General features: G+C 35.5%; 1 protein-coding gene across 12 annotated transcripts in view; it reads right to left on the minus strand.

The window, feature by feature from the left end:
• The window catches only part of LOC123713548 (neuropathy target esterase sws), a 36,493-nt gene that overhangs the window by 6,928 nt on the left and 7,895 nt on the right, over positions 1-21,670 (minus strand). For 4 of the 12 annotated variants that reach the window (XM_045668493.1, XM_045667671.1, XM_045670983.1 and 1 more), the window contains exons 5-25: positions 20,783-20,928; positions 20,041-20,169; positions 19,021-19,101; positions 18,636-18,758; positions 16,451-16,543; positions 15,886-15,981; positions 15,122-15,253; positions 13,648-13,744; positions 12,853-13,061; positions 10,619-10,774; positions 10,111-10,267; positions 8,289-8,447; positions 8,098-8,216; positions 7,352-7,465; positions 6,454-6,636; positions 5,534-5,689; positions 4,426-4,545; positions 4,144-4,330; positions 2,614-2,730; positions 1,001-1,117; positions 570-690 (exon numbers count right to left, since the gene is read on the minus strand). In XM_045668493.1, the coding sequence (XP_045524449.1) occupies positions 570-690; positions 1,001-1,117; positions 2,614-2,730; positions 4,144-4,330; positions 4,426-4,545; positions 5,534-5,689; positions 6,454-6,636; positions 7,352-7,465; positions 8,098-8,216; positions 8,289-8,447; positions 10,111-10,267; positions 10,619-10,774; positions 12,853-13,061; positions 13,648-13,744; positions 15,122-15,253; positions 15,886-15,981; positions 16,451-16,543; positions 18,636-18,758; positions 19,021-19,101; positions 20,041-20,169; positions 20,783-20,928 (2,812 nt within the window). The other 8 variants (XM_045673286.1, XR_006755020.1, XM_045669292.1 and 5 more) reach the window with 8 other exon arrangements.

A 21,670-nucleotide genomic window follows, 5' to 3' on the forward strand; every position in this document is an offset into this window, starting at 1 on the left:
GGCAATGTGAGTGTCCATGGGCGGCGGTATCAATTAACATCAGGTGAGCCTCCTGCCCGTTTGCCTCCCATTACATAAAAAAAAATGTGCTAGTGTAGACACGTAAGAAGTGAAATTCTTCTTTCTTAATTACCTTATTTTTTGAAAAATGATCTGCTATATGCAACTTTACAGAAATTGGTTAAATAAAGTTAAATTAGATAAAGTTTAACAAACTACTTTTATTATCATATACGTGAGTCATGAATACAATTATTACAGAATTTCATTAATTCTAATAGAATTGTTAATAGTCTTTGAAACTCTTCGAATCAACCGTGGTAGGGACAAGAAAAATAATGACGCGTAACGCAAAAATGTGACGCGTAACCGAAAAATGTGACGCGTAACCGAAAAATGTGACGCGTAACCGAAAAATGTGACGGTATTTTTTTCCAACGTCGTTAAAGAAGTTTCACTTCAAAAAACTTAGCTTAAATAAATACAAGCGAGACCGTAGCTTTGCCCTTTTCCTAGTAGATATAATAGAAAGAGACAGAAAGTCTTTTATGCTACATCACAAAAGATACCTTTTCCACAGCAGCCACCAGCCAGACAAGTCATCTCCATAATTGGTCAGGTCAGTATCGTCCTGGGAGCCTACATCGATGGCCAATATGTGCTTAGCCCCAAACGATCGCATCACATCGGCTGAAATTGTTCATAGATTCAATTAGCCTACAGTATCCTTGGTCAGCATATCATATGCGATAACTTCTAATATACACAATTGCGTTTTTAATTACGTTAATTTATCGTTTGATGAGTCAGCAATGTAAAAAGAAGACAAAGAACAAACGAGGCAATCTATATAGCCACGCCTTTCTCCGAAGAGGTAGGCAGAGACCATGGATCTCTACTTGTTACTGGCCTTTTTCTCATCATCCGCTTTCATAACATTCACTTTGAATGCTCGTCGGTACACATGGTATAAAAGTAATTCTCTTAATGATCTAGTTACCTGGTACATTATTAACATAGCATCCATCTAATAGCAGGTGTCCGTCCATGGTATCGCAAATCGGTGGGAAGATGCCAGCGATACTCATGGATGCTCGGCAGTACCTCCATAGAATACCTATGGTCAAACTGTTGTCTGGACAATTTGTGTGCGGATCGGGAATCAGCCAGCAGTCAGGCCCCACGGTCAGGTCAAATGTCACAAGAGTTCAGGATGACAGTCAAGTCTTGGCGATGTGTAGCAGATTTGGTAACATTATCATTGTTCTACGTTAGGAACAGAAAATTTTGAAAAGAAATTAAAGTCATAATTGTATCAAAAAGTTACAGGGAGTTGATAGAAATTATTTGTTCTAATGAAGGCTCAAGATAGGCCAGATTAAATCATTGGAACTATTTGAAGCACTAAAAAGCTGTCTTGTCGCAATACATTTTTAACAAAATAAATATTTTGAAAGAAAACAATTTTTTAACCGGATTAAAGCTATTTGTATTTTTATAAACTTATAATTATTTACATAATTTTAAATTTAAATTTTTCCGACGTTTCGCATGCTTCACGACACGGCACCGTGACCACGCACGCTGTAAAGCACGCGAAACGTCGAAAAATTTTAAATTATGTAAATAATTATGAGTTTATAATAACACAAATAGCTTTAATCCGGTTAAAAAAATTGTTTTCTATCAATGTGTAAAAGCTATGTTAACCAAATACAAATGACTGTGCAAAAATAAATATCTGTTATACATGTACAGTCGTCACGTCAGTCGTCGATCCGCCGGTGATGTCTCAAGATCTTTTCCAGTTGCCACTTACCTTCCCGACCGAGTGTAAATATCCAAACAGCTGAAGGGTTCAGGCAAAGTGCAATGTTAAGACATACCAAAGCAATGAATCTACTGAGAAAAATATTTACACTCAGCCTATCTCATAGACGGAGAATGGACCGAGTTCGGTGCGAGCGAAATAGGGGATATGCATTGAGAATTGTTATACAAATTACACTATTGACAGAAAACAATTTTTAATAGGATTAAAGCTATTTGTATTATTATAAACTTATAATTATTTTACATAATTTTAAATTTATTGTTTTCCGACGTTTCGCGTGCTTTACATCGTGCGTGGTCACGGTGACTGAAGACAAAATGTGTTGAATGTCAAAAGTATCACAGCTGTATAGAAAGTTATGTTATCTGTATTTATTTCCCCTGAGTTGGTATCGACTAAAAGATGACGGGTTTTTGTCTTCAGCCACCATGACCACGCACGCTGTAAAGCACGCGAAACGTCGGATTTTTTTAAAATTATGTAAATAATTATAAGTTAATAATAATACAAATAGCTTTAATCCGGTTAAAAAAATGTTTTCTTTCAATGTGTGAAAGCTATGTTAACCAAAGACAATACTAAATTACACTATTCCTCGTAACTTTTATCTCCTACAATAACCACGAAAACAGTTTAAATGAATTACAAAAATATACATATTCCCTATTGTCTGAAAGATTGTCGTCCCTTTCTCGCACGTCATGTTAGAAAAGGACGGCACCGGTCCGCGTGCGCGTCTCGGTCCATATACGTCCAGCCCTGCCTCGTGATTGGTTTACCTGGGAGGTTGTTGACATAGCCGCCGTCCAAAAGGAGGTGGCCGTCTACGGGATCGCAGAGAGGGGGCATGTAGCCGCTGAGGGACATCGAAGCGCGAATGTAACGCCAGAGAGAACCTGCGATGCGCCATCACAGTTAACAAGCCGTCGGTGCGTGAAAAGTACACTCCATGGAAAGGAAACAGTGCGAGAACCGAAACCAGTGAGAATCCCTCTCCAGACAGGTCGACTTAAAAAGACTAGAGCTCCTGCGAGCGTGTACGTCGAGACAATGACAGCTAAGCGCAAAAACTAGTGATACACAAACTAATTTTGATTCGTCGCTTGAAATTTCCGATGGAGGTCAACCATTATTCTCATGCAAGCTATCTACAACTACAGTGATGTATCAACAGAAATAAATGGATATAAAGAACCACACTCATGCATGAACAGTGAATGATAGAGAAATGTAAGATTCACACCCAACCCGACATTGTAACGCACCGAATTTCAGAATCACCCAAAATTAGCCAAAAATTCAGCCATTAATTGTTAGTCATTCGGTAAACCAATCACAAGCGTTCGGTTGAGTAGTGGCAACACCCAAAGCGAATGTCGGATTTGTAAATTTCTCAAAAAAAATCTTGGAACACCAACAAATTGTACAATACACGTCATTATTATAGCATTTTGTATAAATATACTTAAATGCAAGTGAGTGTGGTTATGGAAAAATAAAAATCACTGTAGCGGAAACGAAAAGGTTTCGTCGGCCACCATAGATATTGATCGTATGTGGCGTAGACAATCCGCGATAAACGGTACACAAAAAGCAAGTAGCTGGCATTTTATGAAAAAGCTGGACTCGTCGGCAGTCGGTCTATCGGCTCGTTACCATGCATAGTAACACCAACTTGTTTTTTTTATAATTCGCGTTTCCTTATTTAAGAAAAATGTTTTGTCTCGTTTATTTATATGCAAAGTTATGATGTCCTTATATGAGTATGAAGATTTTTTTACATTAGTTACTAATATTTCAGAGTTCTTTAAATAAGTAAACGCATTTGTGATTTTTAAATATAATGCCCGCCTTCCATTGCCAGCGGAACGGACACATTGTGGACTCCGCTACACTCGTTACGATGATTTTCATACATGCCGTCTCCGCTTTGGCAACACTTGTATGAAAGTCATCGTTACGAGTGTAGCCGAGTCCCTAATGGGTCCGTTCCGCTCGCAGTGGAAGGCGGACATTTAGATAACTTAAAATGTGGAATTTAATTAACTTAAAAGATAATTTCCTGTCCATGAATGTGTTAATTGTGCCCCACTTGTCCAATTTCACAGAAACAAAATGATCTTTTTCACAAAATCTTAATATTTAAAAAAAAAATTTTTTTCCAACGGTTCATAATACATATTGTGAAGCTCATTTAATCGCTACACGTGAAAAATTGACTTAAACAAAAGAACGACAGAAATGTCCTCAAAACACACAAATTGTTAGGAAGAAAATTTTTGTTTCTGCCAGAAATTCTGGCCTCTTACCGTGTCTGTGCACTCTCATACAACTGGAACTGATATCTGTCGTTACTGTGAAATAGGGCAGCCACAGATCTTCGATGTGTACTTCGCCAAAGGTGGCCTTTATCGTGGTGTTGAACTGACGCCCCGAGAACATTGACGTCGCAGGGTATGTGAGGTCGAGCAGCTGTTTGCCCCATTGGGTCATTTTCTGAAAAACAATTCGGTACCTGTTCAAGTCATCTCTTACTAAAACCGAGTTGCGAAAGATTTTTTTTTTTAATTTTCAAGAATATTAAAATCTACCTGCGACCACTCCCTGGCTTTCTGCGTAACAGTGGTAATATTCCTCTCCATGCACCAGAGGGCGCCCATGAACGCACCAATACTGACTCCGCCCACCATGTCTATCGGGATACCGGCTTCCTGTAAATACAATTTCAGTGTAAGATTACGCAAGATTGGTATATCTTCTATATATTTGCGTAACAGTAAAAGCGACAGAGGATTTTTGGAGGATTTGCTGTCAAACATGTAAAACACATAATAGAATAATAAGTTAAGCCAGATGCCGGATAAAGGCGGACTTTATATACTACCAAGGACTAAGAGGAAGAAGAAAGGGGCGCCCCAAACGGTGGATATAAGATATTAAAGCGTTGGCAGGAAGAAAATGGAGAAAAAAAGCCATGGTCTGAGATATTTTGAAAAGCCGGAGGAGGCCTTTAACCATGAAGAGGGTCCGATCAATGGTACAGAAGGAAGTTAGCATATTAGGATAACAAGAAAAAAATATATAATACATCTAAACTGTACATTAATAAAGATTAAAAATCAAGGGACTTCTTCACGTATTTGAAGTGAAACTTCTTTATCGGCGTTGGAAAAAAAATACCGTCACATTTTACAGTTACGCGTCACATTATTCAGTTACGCGTCACATTATTCCATTACGCGTCACATTTTTCCGTTACGCGCCATCTTGTTCTTGTCCCTACCATGATTGATTCGAAGAGATTCGAAGCCATTAATAACAAAAATAAATAATAACGATAACAATGATAGTAATAATTCTATTACAATTAATGAAATTCTGTAATAAACTTAGTAGAAATAAAGTAAAATAAAATAATTGTATTATTTGTATTCATGTCTATCATAATAAAAGCCTTTTGTTAAACTTTATCTTCTTTAACTTTATTTAAGCAATATGTGCAAAATTGCATATAGTAAATCATTTTTCGAAAAATAAGATCATAAAGAAAGAAGAATTTCTCTTCTTACGTTTACACGCACATGTTTATAATGAAATGGCCTTCCGTAAAAATATCTGATTTCTGCTTTGATATATATTCTAAGAAACAATACACAATATTCGAACGTAACAAGTAAGAAAAATGTAGCTATAACCCACCTGTATGGCCCTCACCATCCCGACGTGGGCGGCTCCTCGGGCTCCGCCCCCACCCAGCACCAGTCCCACGGAGGTGCCCGTGAGCCAACGAGCCAGACGGCTGAAGTCGGAGTGGACGCTCGCTTCCGACATCAGCACTTTGCTGTACAGTTCACTCTGATGATACAGAAAATATAGTGTAAGTCTACCAATTTCAAAAAAGATTAATATCAGTTTGTTTTTCCGAGCGCTTGTGCTGAATTTCAGACAGGGAGAAATGTTTCTGAATCAGGTACATTCCAACTGGTTCCACGAGAATGTAAGTGCGTGCTCCTATTTCACGATGCCACCTGCTGATAGAGGATCTTTGACGATCTGAGACAAATCTTTTTATTATTCATATTAATTTCTTATATCATGTGGAACATGGTGTAATTGTTGCTTACAAACGTTGTGTAAAAGAAAAACTTCGCGATTAAAAAGAGTGGCGGAGAGTTTATTGCCAGTTCTTCTCTTGCGTTCTGCGCCCTTGATTTGAGAACTGGCAGTAAATGTTATTTTTTTTTTACTGGCAGTAAATTAGAAGCATTTAATGTATGTTTCTTTTTTGACTTTCTTAAGTGTACATTTTGTTACCTATAGGAATAAATGATTTTTGACTTTGACTTTTTGATTGGTTCTAAAACTTAACGGGAGGGTTAAGTTTTTTTTCTTTGCAAATAACACTTTTTAAATTTAATAAGATATTGTAGATGCCATTAATTGAATATGTTTGCATACCTTGTCTTTTTCATCATCTGTCTTTCTCTCATCGTCATCTTTCTTATCAATATTCGTAAATGTAATAGAATTATTTATAATATGAATTTCAGTTTGAAAAATAAAGTAATTTTAGTTAACAATTTTAATTCTCTTTTTACACGTTATATTAATATACTCACAATTCTATACTGGCTCTTGCGCGTGAACATCCTGTGAGGGCACCGGACGTGATGATGCTGACTGACCCACGTCCTCATGTTGAGCCAATGGACCGTACCCGTGGGGTTGGCCCCGCCCTCTCGATGCAGTAGGACGAGCTCCTTCTGAGTTCGGATCGCTAGACGCTCGATTTCCTTTTCGATCTGAAATTTAATTTAATTTTCTTCTTAAACTAATATACTTTATATACAAAGTGGGAAATGGTGTTTGAAAATAAATAAATATTTTTATTATTTAACCTACACCAGAACTAATAAATTTTTAAACTAAAAAATTAAGCGATTTTAAAAAAAATACTAAAGAATGAATAAAAGAATACATAACTAAAGAATTGAAAAGATTTTTATACTAATAAGTGTCGACATAATTTACATATATTGAACAAGATATTTATTTATTAGTATGATTCTTGATAAGTAAGATAAGTAACGTTAATAGACAAAACAAATGAAATTTTAAAACGTTAAACAATCGACTTTTATACGTAATATTAAAAAAAATACTAAATTGTTAGTAAACAAAGTCAAAATCTTCCAAACTCTTCAAATATTTCCCTACGTCCTCTGGTGACGGGAAACATGAATTTAATAGACAAAAGGTTTAGAAAACAAAACACAACCGTTAATGCTAAAATAATTTGCGTTTTTCAAACCTCTTCATTGTGTACTGCCTAAAATGTTCTCTTTTCTATTATCTCTTATTTTATGATACAATTTAGAATTGCGCCATCTATAATAAGAATTAGCTAACTACACATATTTGCCTCACCTGGCTTCAATCACTGTATGAAGTCAAGGCCGGAGTACTCAAAATTTCTATCGTGACTGTCACGACTAAAGCCAACAAAATGAATCTTACCTTTCCGATACTCGGTTGCTTGTCTCCCAAGGCCACGATGAGAATGCAGTCGGCCTGACGGATGCACCTCTGAGTCCACTGGGTGAGGCTGGGATCGCATTGGTACAATGCCACCTGAAGTCAACAATGTTATCATTTGAGTTTTTTCCTGCAGCTGGAACACTGTTTTTACGTAAACGTACAATAGAAAAACCCGATAAATTACGTCGGACTGCCTTACTAGTAGTAATTTCTTCCAGAGGTAAAAAGTATAAACAATAATAAAAAAATGTGTGCGTGTGTACACACGTAAGAAGTGAAACTTCTCTATAGGTCATAGTATTATTCGAAAAATGATCTTCTATATGCAACTTTACAGAAATTGGATAAATGAAGTTAAATTAGATAAAGTTTAACTAAAGGCTTTCATTATCATAGACATGAATACAAATAATACAATTATTTGATTTTACCTTATTACTACTAAGGTTATTACATAGTAAAATTATTATCATTGTTATTATATATTTTTGTTATGAATGGCTTCGAACCTCTTCGAATCAACCGTGGTAGGGACAAGAAAACGATGCGCGAAAAATGTGACGGTAATTTTTTTTCAAACGCCGATAACGAAGTTTGACTTTAAAAGTATACAGAACTGTTATTGCAATAAGTTTACTTATTATAACAGCGTGTCAGTAAAGTGAATATATTAAAATTGTTATTTTCAAGAAAATTGCACAAAAATACTGTAAAAACACTATTACCTTATGTTTATCCTCTTGTTGTGCGAGCCAAGAGCTAAGCCTATATTCGTTATTGGGGTCCATTATTGTCAGGCCGAGGAGTTTTCTTATCACATCTGAGGTCAAACGAACCGTGGGACCTGGAAAAACAAACTAAAATAATAAAATCCTGAACTCTTCAATGAAATTCGTGTCGAGATTTTTCTTCTTACCTATAGCACAAAGCGAGTGGTAGAGCTCGTAAGTGAACGCCGTTAAGGGTACATCGTCGCTAACTGGAACTACGGCCACGGTTGAGAAGTTGTGCTGGGAGGGACGGGACTCGATCGCCGCCGCGCCACCAAGACCCGCCGTCGGTTTCTGCCAAGATCCTGAAATTTAATTCCCTTGTGTGAGAAAAATAAGTTTACGTCATTTTCGCCAACACACTCGCGCATTTAGTGTCCACGGGCAGCGGTATCACTAACAGAGCCTTCGACTCGCCCATAAATATCATGACGATATTTCCGGAGTAGGTGTCGCCCGGGCCCGGCGTGGGACGCCAACCCTTTTAGTTAATTATGTCCCTTTTTAAAAAAGGGGAGACTTCGACACTCGCCTACTACCTAGCTCCTCGGTCACATACGTGCCTGACTGCATGCCCGACAGGCTAGTACGTAGAATATATAAAAAACAGAGCCTTCCTGCCTTTGCACCCTGTTCTATAAAAGTGACATAATCCAGTAATACGCAAAAGTACGTTCTTCCCATTGGACTTCCGCTAGCCATAGACAATAATTAAAACTTTTTTATTGTTTCTTAACTAACTATAAGTATGGTTCGCCTATTACCGAGGCCACTGAGTTTAAATTTATGTTGTTTATGCGGAGCCAGCTACCGCAGTCCATGGAACTCCATATTAGTGAGTGCGTTGTCGACCTTTAAGGGCAAAAGTATGCCCTTTTTAAATATGTAATTTTTTTAAAGAAAACACTTGTTTAACGGATCGAAGATATGTATTATTATAAGCTTATAATTATTTTACATAATTTTAGTCGATATCAACTCCGGGGAAATAAATACAGATAACACAACTTTCTCTACAGCTGTGATACTTTTGACATCCAACACCTTTTGTCTTCAGTCACCGTGACCACCAAGTTATGACAATACTTTGTAAATTATATTAAAGATTGCATATAGAACAATTGTTAAACAGTGTATTAACTGAAAATAAAACACTAAAAGTTATATAGTAAAAATTCTTAGGAAATAACGATAGGTGCAACACGGCTATAGGTGTCTGCAAGTTACACAACGATGTTGTACTAAAAATCTGTTACGCCATAGTTATCAAACTATTTAATCACCTTCCTAGATTTTAGAATTCCTTCCGTGTAATGTTTTCAAGGGGAAGATGATAAATTGTTAAAGGCAAAATGCCTTTTTTCGCAGTGTATTTAAAACTTATGTTTTGACATTATGATAATTAATATGACATTTGCCTATTTTATTCCTTTTATTTTATTAAAGTATTCCTAACAAATAGATTATACACAAAAGCCAAAAACGGAATACACATTCAAACATAAATATAAAGCACAGTTTTACCTATTTATACAAAAAATATAACAAAGTACAAATTCATACTAAATTCTAAATTATAAGTTTTAAGATTCATTGTTCATTATAATAATTTAATATAAAGGATGAATAACAAAACCATTATTAATTAAAGATACCAGAGCTTTTTAAATATTTTTTTAAGCATTTTATACATCTATTTGCTGGTAATTTGTGTTATGACCTGAAGGTATACGATACATGACTGAGTTACGTAAACAGTTTTCATTAAACCGAGGAATTTGGCTGATTGTGCGGTTTTTTATAATTTACTTATTGGAATGTACCGTTCTATGCAAATAAACGACTAATTATTTAATATGAAGGCCGCTAAAAACATTGACAAAAAACTCGATATACTATGCTTACACTATTACTAGTACTTACTTCTAGTACATTATAATAAATATGTATTAAATGTTATCAGCTCACCCAAGATCCTATGTCCAAGCAGGTTAATAAGCCTAGTCACGACCACCGGGAACCGGAGCTTGATCGCATTAAAAAGCCCTTCCGGCAACTTCGCCAATTCGGAATCTCTCACCGCCATAACTGTTGTACTACGACGTGTTTGCGTTACCATTTCCACCTAAAGGACGGGTTTTTTTTTCATTTAAAATATAACTATATTATTTTAGGAATCAAATGTTATTTTTATGGGTCTAATTATACGTAAATTTAAGTTAGTTTTAACAAAGTCATGAAGATTTTTCACCGCATCATAGAGCAAGTTTGAAATATCTACGTAAAAATATAACAATTCTGCAAGTTTTTGGACCAATTCCTAATAAAAGACATAGATTATATTGGAGCTAAACTGCACAGCTATTTGCTATTTAACACCGTCGACAAAATGTGTGTAAATAGATACCGAAAACTTGTGGATATTTCTCGAATATCATATCGATACAAAAATAATCTGGGAATCATGTATACTTACGATTCCAACCAAATCGCCTTTTCCGTATTCTCCAACCAGTTCTTTCTTTCCATTCGGATGGGTGATGACAGACCGGAGACGACCACTCAAAACTATAAACGTCGAACCGGATTCTTCATCTTGCCTATACACTGCGCGGCCGGACTCTAAAAATACCTTTAAAAAAACTTAGGACATGAGAACAGGCAGTCGTTGGCAAATTAATTTTATAAGTAAATATAATATAAACAAACTATTCCTATTTTCATCTCTGAAGTACAAAACCTGGCAACACTAGCTCGTACGGTGTAAAAAAAGAAGGAAGTGATCAGATCAGACAGTAAAGGCATCTTGTATAAAGAAAAATGCATCCAACAAATTGTCTGTGATATAGATGGAGAACTTTGAGACCAACCTCACAATCCCCGAGGGAGGCTCATAGCGTTTGTAAGAACAATTTTCTATTGCCTAAACAATGTCCAAATAGAAAAATATTCTGACATTTTGCTTTGATTAGAATTTATTCATAAAAACACACACCTGAAAATTCAGACAGAGAGCTGGACAGAGCGAAAGATTTTTTTATTAATTGGCCCGTATCACCGTATATATATTTGTGTCAAAACTTAATACAATATTTTTAATACCGACCAAAGAGATCGGACCTCTACAGCTGTGAAACTCGAACTTCTAAAGGTAAAACCAAGTCACAATTCTTAATTTCTAAAAATACAAAAGAAATCTAACCAAATAATATAATAAAAACTTACTAGATGGGAAATATTTGATGTCTTTTTAGAAATTAATAATTTTGACATGGTATATATCTATATATATTAGGTCCTTACATATGAAATTGGCGTTTTGTCGTACTGGCCACTTTGACCTCAAATACCTCCTCTTTGGATAGGAATTTCAAATTCAAATTTGTACAGCTATTTACTCATGTATTTGTGCTTCGATGACCATCATTCATTTGTTTTTTTCTGTTTGCGTCACTCATTTTACAAAATGGAAAACTTAAAGTATCGCATTATTTACGAGTACGAGTTCCGCCGTGGCACTAGTGCTGCGGAAACGACGTCCGAGTTAGCTGCAGGCTGCGGTGTTAGTGATAAAACTGTTTTAATTCACTTGAAGCAAATTGGAAATATTAAAAAGCTTGAAAGGTGGGTACCTCACGAATTGGGTACCTAACCTAACCTAACCTAACCTAACCTCAAGAATTGACTGAAGCAAACCGGCAAACGCGTGTCGACTGCTGCGTTACATTACTGAACCGGCACAATAATGAAGGTATTTTAAACTGAATCATTACCTGTGATGAAAAATGGATTCTTTACGATAATTGGAAGCGCTCAGCGTAATGGTTGGATCCTGGCCAGCCAGCCAAATCCTGCCCCAAGCGAAAATTAACCCCAAAAAAGTTACTTATAAGCGTTTGGTGGACTAGTGCCGGTATTGTTCATTGCAGTTTTCTCAAATCTGGCCCGACTATTACGGCTTATGTCTATTGCAAACCATGATGGAAAAGCTAGCGGCTAAACAACCTAGGCTGGTCAATCGCTCCACGCCACTGCTACTTCACGACAACGCTAGACCACACACTGCACAACAGACGGCTATCAAATTAGAAGAGCTTCAATTGGAATGTCTAAGATATCCTCCGTACTCCCCGGACCTTGCTCCAACATATTACCATTTTTTTTCGAAAATTGGACAATTTCTTGCAAGGGAAAAAAATTAACTGTGATGGGGCAGTCCAAATAGCCTTCACAGATTTTATTGATTCCCGTCCGACTAGTTTTTTTAGTAAAGGGATCAATGAACTACCTATGAGATGGCAAAAGTGCATAGATAACAATGGTTCATACTTTGATTAATTAAATATATTATATTTAAAAATATTCGACTTTTTGTTCCTCCCATACAAAACGCCAATTTCATATGTAAGGACCTAATATATAATGTTCCCCACCGATTAAACCATCCCTGAGCTATAACAAATATTTCAAAATCATAATTAGCCAAATAAGTCCAGCCATTCCCGAGGTTTAGCGACACAAATGAACAGCAATTAATTTTTTAAATTGACAAATGGTCATGAAACGGATTCAGAAATCTGAGGCATATAGAAAGGTTGTAAGGCCACGTAAGATGTTTTTTACTTACATAACTTTTAACCAGAAATAACTATGAGTTAAATATTAACAATATAATACAATTTTATAAAAAATAAACTAAATATAACATACCCAATCCAAAGCGAAGTCGACCTGTCGTACAAACGGCGAGAGCCTCTTCACAACAGTATTGGCAATATGCAGAACAACGGAAGGTCGCTCGCGCATAATGCTATACACTGAGGTTTTGGACAACAGCCCAATACGAGAAAAATGTTTCGCGCGGATGGAAAAGAAACTTGGCTCGCCCGTCAGCACGGCTAAACCGCCCTCCACTTCACCTGGAAATTAATTCTCATTTATTTAACCGCAAATTTACCTTCGGTTTTAGCCTGCTATATTGGAAATTCTCCTCTATATTTGTGATTCATGTGTATACCTCTTTATTAATTTGTAGGAGATTTATTTGGTTTGATTTCTAGGAAATCTTGACCCCCTAGCATTTAGCACCCGTGTGTCTCTTGAGGGAATCTAGGCCCTATAGTACCAGTGTTGCCAGATGGTGTCGGCGACGAACCCCTAGACTCATTTGATTTCCGCCCAGATATATCATAGGATGCCCTCACCAAGCGGATGGCGGAACGCGGCAGTTATGATGGGATTGTTGGAAAATGAAAGGCATGCCACAAAGTATCTGTAATAGAAAATTGACGTAAAAAAACCCCTAAATATTGTTTCCCTCTATTCTGCCCCTAAATCGGTTGAGAAACCCTTAAATCTAGGGGGAAATCCTCTGATCTGGCAACACTGTATAGTACCTGTCATTGCTGGCTTAGCTAATAAACGTAATGTTACAATTGAATTAAAATCAAAATTTCTATGTATGACATGACGCTACACTGGTCTCATGGCCGAATCTTCACTAACCTGGATATGCCGTAAACATATGGACTTCTCCCTCTCCTTCAGCAACCCTTTGTGATACCAATAACGCACCAGACAGTAGGTAAACTAACGCAACATCCTGCAAATATTTTACAAACAAAACACGTTAATCACATTCCGGAATAACAAAACGAGAAAAGAAACACAATCATGCCACACATGAGGTTGACAAATGTAAAAATAACACTGGTACTCAGAGTCTATCGCTAGTCTCCATACTAGAGATCCCTAGATTGTAATGATTCCATGGTACATGGTGCACATAACAATCTTCTTTGTGTACATCTAATCAAACACAAGTCGTAAAAGACCTTTAGTATGACTTTATGTTAGAGTACATGAATGGATATGTGTGTATTAAAATCAAATAAAAACGTAAAGAATTCCATAGAAATGTAATCTTTAAGAAACGTTGTAAGCTTTAATAAGAATCTCACGATATTTACCACGAAGTTGTATACAGTTTATATATCTCCTATATCATATAATCAGATAAATTAGAATTTAATGTAATATGCAGAAACGTATCAACACCTCATCAATGCATAGATGAACAAATCTAATCGAATATGTTGAACATATGAAGTTTGAACATACATTTATAAGGGATGAGAGAATTTGGGAACTGGAAAAGGAATTCGATCCTTGGATTGTTGTAAAGGACGCCAAGGTCCACATATGTATAAAGTGCCGTACTTTGAATACAGCTGTAGGGGCTGTCGAAATATATTCGTTTGATCATGCAAGCGATTTAATACTAAATCTAGTGATTTTTTTTGGTAAACACAATGTTTCCTACGATGACGTTATCATATATAAATGTATAAAACACCCGTATATAATCCATAGCTACCTGTATGATTTCTGGCTCACCAGGGATGTTATAATACAACTTTAGAAAAAATATTCTAATTAATAACTATTGACTTATAACTAGATAGTACAATATTACGTTTTAAAAATCTTCAGTCATCCTTACATACAAGTTAGAAAATCTTAAATAAAACTTATTGAATATTTTGTTTATATAGATCATCTAATGTTTTCAGACCTTCACCTGAACACAACTGATTGTATCACTTCCAGGTCGTAATGTGACCAGATGGGAGAAAGTTTGTTTCATTTATAAGTTTAAAAAAAATTTCGAGATCAGCAATCGGCTCTCAAGGAGATACAACCTCCCAAGACTTAAAAAATCTTACCACTCCCTCAAAGGCCGACAACGCATCCTCTAACAAAGTGAATGTATGGCCTTTATCAGACTATTTTATACGTAACTTTTTTGCCGGGTTTTTATATATGGAATTTCCATTATACTTTAGCAGATTTCTCACACAAAAACGCTTTGTTAGTTTGAATTTTTGTAAATATTTTTAAGATAAATTTTGCAAATTAGAACGATCATATTGTTGCCATGACAACCACATTTAATAATTTAATTGACATAAAACCTTACCTTATGACTCTCCTCCTTCATTATATACGTCCCAGCGGGAAGATCCCTCACTTGTACGCACCCGGTCAGTAACTGATCGTTCTCCAAGCCCAGCTCCTTTATGAAGGCCTCAGTTGCTATTTGTATTAGTGCCTATAATTATACAAAAAAAATATTTTATCAAGATATAATAAAATGGACTAAATACAAAATCCATCCTTTCGTCGTCGTTTCGCTTTTACTAGTGCTATTAAAATCAATACAGAGGACTTCAGAAAACTTAAGGTATGTTAAAAACCAATTAAGGGTAGAGACTGGTTAGCCGTCATGACTGGTTATGAATCCCATATATCTAATACGTTTTAGACATACAAGACATATTATTAAAGATATAAACTTAGCTCACTCTTTGGGAATGATAACGACAAGCAGTACGTCCGACTTGACTTTCAAAAATTTATTGGATTTTGACATACAAGAGTTATAGTCCCCGAAACATTCTTAGAAAATCAAATTAAATCTATTTTATTTTCACAAATACTAGAGAGAGAGAGACCAGAAATATAACAATTTAGTAAACTAACATGTTTGAGGAAAATTCTTTATCCAATAACAGATTACATATGTACCCCAGACTGTGACGTTTCTATCACATTAATTGTATTCCAACATAAATAATTAATTATAGTAAATATATACAAATTAAAAAATTAAACCATTATAAATCAGGAATCAAACATGATTGGTATTGTTCAAAAAGACTTCATTTTATACGTAAGCATTACCTGTTCGTCAAGATTATCAGTGTTATGCTTCTTAAACGACGATCCCTCTTTAGGTCTTTGGAATGATGACGTGGGCTGGACATCTGGCTGTGATTGCTAAAACCCGGAAAATTTAAACGATAAGAAAACAAATATTGAACCAATAAAACCTTCTAAACGATACGGATATTTTTACATCACACTGTTAGTACTGCACACACTAATACAATGGTAACACTACAATAAAGAGTTCAATCACTGACCGATATTAGAACAAAGAAAAATATCATTTTTTTTTCTTTAAACCGCCAGTTCTGTCTGTGGTCAAATTGTCTGCTGACATATTACAGATAAAATATTAATTTAACATATGTTTTATTTTAAGTTTTTGTGTATGACTAAAATTTATAGCTATTACTAGAAATAATCGTTGCTGGTACCTTGTAATTGAATATACAAAAATTGTTTCAAATAATTATAGATAATTCGACTTTGCGTTAATCTTTTAGACAAAAGACTATAGAGCGGACTATGACAAAAAGTTTTTGACATTTTAGTTGTAGTGTACAATTGTGTATGGCTTTACCTGTGGTATATTAGAGGTGACATCAGGCATATCGGACCTGGGTCTTCGGCCCTGGATGTGTATGGGAGATGACGTCGCCATGCTGCCTTCTTGCTGTTATTAAACACAGTGGGATAATAGACGATCCTCAAATATTTCAGAAAAATGCCTAAAAATAGTTTTTTTTACTCTTAATAGAAAATATTTTAAATAATCTTTTAGTTGACGTTAAATTAAAAACATTACGGTTGTCGCATTAGTTTTAGTGGGAAAAATCTGTGTGGTTCTTGATAATTTAGTAATCGGAAAATCAACATAGAAAGGTAACTTAATAAAATATAGAACAACGTATCATCTATAACCTTCATATGCGAATCCTCAAACACGTTGTCTCGAGAAATATGCTCGACTCATACAAAATGAAGGAAGGGAAATTTTTACTGCAAAATACTTCCCACATCAGAAAAAGTAAATAAATGTCTTCTAGATGAACTCTCTTTTCGAGATGACTTTAAAAGACCAGTTGAGCATGATGACACAGACCCGAACGTTAAACGTTAGGTTGGCTGTGTACATTGAGAGCAAACAATGTATATGGCGAGAGAATGTTGAGGTATTTGCTACCGCGGCTAATAAAGACTACGCGGCCAGATATTAGATAGCCTAACGTTAACCAACAAAAAAGTAAATTGAAAAACTACTTTTATATCCATTTATCGCGTCCTAACTACTGCTATGGTTACATATCATGATTTTATTATATTATTCTGTAAAATGAAACAAAACAATAATAATATTGGACAATGCAACTATTGAAATCAGCAAATGTTATACTGACAAGTCATTACCGCAACATTATTAAGTGGTTAAATCTCTGAGCGCCTGTGGCACCACCTTTTGCCGTTTCCCATGCCTAGTGCTAATCAGTACTCGCAACCCCACTAACACATCTGCATTATGTACATACGAGTTGCAAATAGTTACCCAATAATACCTGGATCCTTACCCCTAGCTGTATCCAACCATACTTAAAACGTGGCAAATATAAAAATGTTACAATCCCAATCAGGAATTTTACTACACTATTTCGGAATATCTTTGAGGATGGTCGTAAGTTATTTGTTAGTGACTAAATTAATGTTATGAATGTCAAACACACTTTTTAAATATTAGAAAATCATACACAACACAACACTGGTATTATTTATATATACATATGTTCGTTATAATTTCCCAGTACCAGGTCCTAACATAATCATTAATAATATTAATGTATTACATCCAAACGAGATTCCGCAACTAAGCGTTTCGTAGGGGAATTTTTGCCGCGAGGGACCAGCTGCCCACAGAAATATTTCCGAACCAATTCGACTGAGGGTCCTTCAAGAAAAGACCGTAGCAATCTTAAAATACCGAAATATAAAATGTCAATAATGTTACATTTAAATAAAAGTGATATTTTAACATCTTTAATTAAATTATGCTCAAATTCTTAAAACAATTTTGTTTTATTATCCACTTAAAAATAAAACTATATATGTAGAACTTCATTGAGAGCTGAGCGGGCAGTAACCAAAATCACTCATCGTAGATTTGATTTTATGTATGGCATACGTTTGTTTCACCGTTTACTAGAGCGGGGGAGGGGTGGGGGGAGTGGACAAATGTAGACATAGCAGTATATTTTTACAGTGTGTTTTTGTGATCTTCATAGTATAAATCAAAATCTATGATCGGATCAAATTTATCTACAAATCGCCTCCATATTACTATATCGTTAAAATGCAAAGGCAGTTTTTAGACCTACAAGGGTTTTCAAATCAAATAATAAAATTAGTAGGTTTCCCAACGCCAGATAAACCATCCACCTCATAAAGTCAAAACTATTGCCATAATAAAAAAATAACATTCCACCTGATTCAATAGTTGAAGTATTTATTAAACAGTATACCATAAAGAATAATACTAATAATAATGCCATAATTTTCATTGACTCAATTAATATACGGTTACGATCATTCAAGTTTATACACATGTAACACTGTACTTGCGCTCTTAAGGAGTTAGCGCCTCCGAATCACGCCTATTACAATTTTCTCTCTATGCAAAATTAACTGACTGATCACTTTCCTAAAAAGAAGTACACGACAATTGTAGCGCCACAATTTCTACGTAGGTAAGTGTTAGGTTTCGGAAATATACTTACTGTATGTTCAGTAACGAGTCTTTCGCTGTGGCTGGGAGAATGCGTCGCTGTACTACAGTCCACTGGCTTTACCGTCTTCATTGGAGACGCGGTAGTGGTATTTGGACGACGCTTTTCGCGACCCTGAAAAGTTAATCGAAAGATGTAGTATCTTATCTTAACCTTATATTATTATTATTTTTTTGTATTTCAAATTCTTTACGATGTCGTGTATTTTATTAGCCGACTAAGATGGCAACACTGTAATTAAATTGTAATAATTGACAGACATGGCAACACTGCAATTGAATTGTTGCCGACTGAGATGGCAACACTGCCATTTAAATGTCCCATAAAAAATAACAACAGATTTTTTTTTCTAAACCGGTAGATGGTAAATACTTACAGGATTAACCAACTCCGCACTAAGACCGAGGTATTGATGAAGAGCTGTAAAGGTCACACGTTGCAGTCGCACCATAATTATCTGAGGAATAACCAATCGATGAATACGAATAAATATCAAAAAAGAAAGGTGATTAACTAGTATTAATAGGGTTAATCTAAATTTTAAATCACAGTCATTGCAGCCCATGCACACCTATTTTAGTCGTTGCGTTGCCGGCATTTGGAGTATGCTCTTATTTTAAACAGTTAGAGGCCGTGTACCAGTGAAGACTCCCAAAAGGGAGTCAATTCCACAGTTCTCTAGTTCAGTAAAATGAAGTCTTGTGGAGCGGATCGTGGAATATCGTTTATTCGTTTATTACACTCTAGTCTATTTCCCACAGACCATTTTCAAAATTTTGCTGGTTCCGGTGGACTTCATTAATTTCTATCATAGTCATTACAGGCTACAGCAGCAATGAGCAAACTGACCAGATATGGCAAAACAGAAACGTGTCGAATAGCCACTACTAAGAAAAGGCTTGCCAGAACTTTCGTATTTTCCATATTTTCGTACGGATCAGAGTCCTGGTCAATTCGTGCGACGGACTGTAAAAAGGTGTGGTGTTGGAGAACGTTACGAATACCATGGACTGCAAATGAACCAATAAGTCCATTTTCAACTAACTAAAGATAAACGACTGTCATTTACAAACTTGTCCTTAGCTGCTTAGACCATATTGCCAGAAGAGAACCGAATAGTCTCGTCAAGCTGGTAATGGTAGGGAAGAGTGATGGCTGTGGTGGATCTCCTACTCGTCTGACCAAGTTAAGACAATTATGCACTGAGACAACCTGAGGATAGAATGGTCTCGAGACAGCACGTCGACGTTTCAGCTTCTCAAGCCTGGTAAGAACTTCAGATATAAAGACTCCAAAGAAGATTTAGATTACGACCACTGAACTTCAGATCAGCCTCTTACAAACTCTTCTCCAACCTCTTACGAACATTTTCTATAATTATTTTTTTTTTAAATACCTGTATAACCCTGACGAATATATCTGGATACTCTTTGAAAACCTCTTGGAAAGCGCGCATGGGCAATTTTATCACTTGAGAGTCTTCCAGTGCTTTGGCGTTTACGGTTTTGTACGGTTGCGAATTACCCTGTTAAAGAAAACACAATTGTTTTTTGGACTTTGAAAATTGGACAAAACAATTAACCAATTGCTATCTACGTAATTTTGCCATCTTATAGCTAGTTCATTGATCCCTTTACAAAAAGAAACATTCGGACGGAAATCAATAAAATATTTGAAGGCAGTTTCGACCGAGGAGATGTTGGAGATTAAAGACGTCTACGTCGTCAACGTCACTTCATTAAGGACCTTATATTATAAATATTAAGTTACTCTGCACTTTAGTCTAAACTATAACTCCGATGTCAAGATTCAATAAGTTTTTGACATACGGGAGTCATACTTCAAAGTCTCGTTACTAAATCTTGCACCCTCAACAACTTTACAACTTTCAAATCATTTAATATTGTTATGTTAATATATATGTCTCAATATATAGTTCTCTAAAAACAGTGGATAAAGAAACATACCTTATTACAAAAGGCAGACTAAACATACTGATACAGTCTGTTACCGTGATTACTATTCATTCTATACGATGACATTTATAATACAATCAAGTTAAATACGTAATTTTAAATATCTTAAGTGATAAAATCATTAACATTTCGTTTGAAATTCTATTTCAAAAATACACATACCGTCAACACATCAGTGAAACTCAAAAGCGAAGTAACACTTTCACCGGCTCGTACTATTTTTAATGATAGACTGCTCCCATCCTGGTTTGATATATATACATTCACGCGCCCATTTTGTACAACATACACGTTTTCGTCTGTATCACCTGAAAAATGTATTCATAATCGTATATTTTAAATGCAAATAATATGCATATGAAGAAAAACGTAATTTATTTTTTAAGGGCCTAGAGGCGCGTATTTTTTATAGATAATGACACGTAACATTATCTGTGGCCGCGCCATCTTGGTGCGTTTGGCGCCATTCCTATGTTACATACTTTTCTTGGCCGGTAAGAGTGTCGCTGTTATGGATATTATTATTGCCAGTTAATAAAAAATAACCATTACAAGGGATTAATTTGAAGTCATGCTTAGCAATTGATTGAAATGTCTAAATAAAACAATGTATACTAGTATCTAGGAAATAAAATTCTAGGCTTAAATAAACACACAAACTTAGGAACAACTGATATGATAGGTGTTGTTCCCTGTATTAAATAATATACTATATTTTAAGATACCTAGCAATCGGAACCGTTCGATAATTTAAACTTTTCCATTGTAATTATTAATGCAAGGAATTAAAATAAATACATTTTAGTTGATTTTTTTATTAGACGTTGGTACATAATACAATTATTTATTGTACGCACCAAGAAAATTGTGTGACATTTTAAAATAGCGACGGTAGGTCGAATTTCAGCCGCCGGCAAACGTATGTGGAACTGTACATTGGTCTTCAGATAAGACTTGGAGGTATGTTTTTATGACGTTGGCCAATCTTATTTATTAGGTGCTATTTATTCTAAACTATCACTTTCGAAGTATAGAAATGGACGTTAAAAT

This window comes from Pieris brassicae, chromosome 1 (genome assembly GCF_905147105.1).
Source record: "Pieris brassicae chromosome 1, ilPieBrab1.1, whole genome shotgun sequence".
In the NCBI taxonomy this organism is placed as follows: domain Eukaryota; kingdom Metazoa; phylum Arthropoda; class Insecta; order Lepidoptera; family Pieridae; genus Pieris; species Pieris brassicae.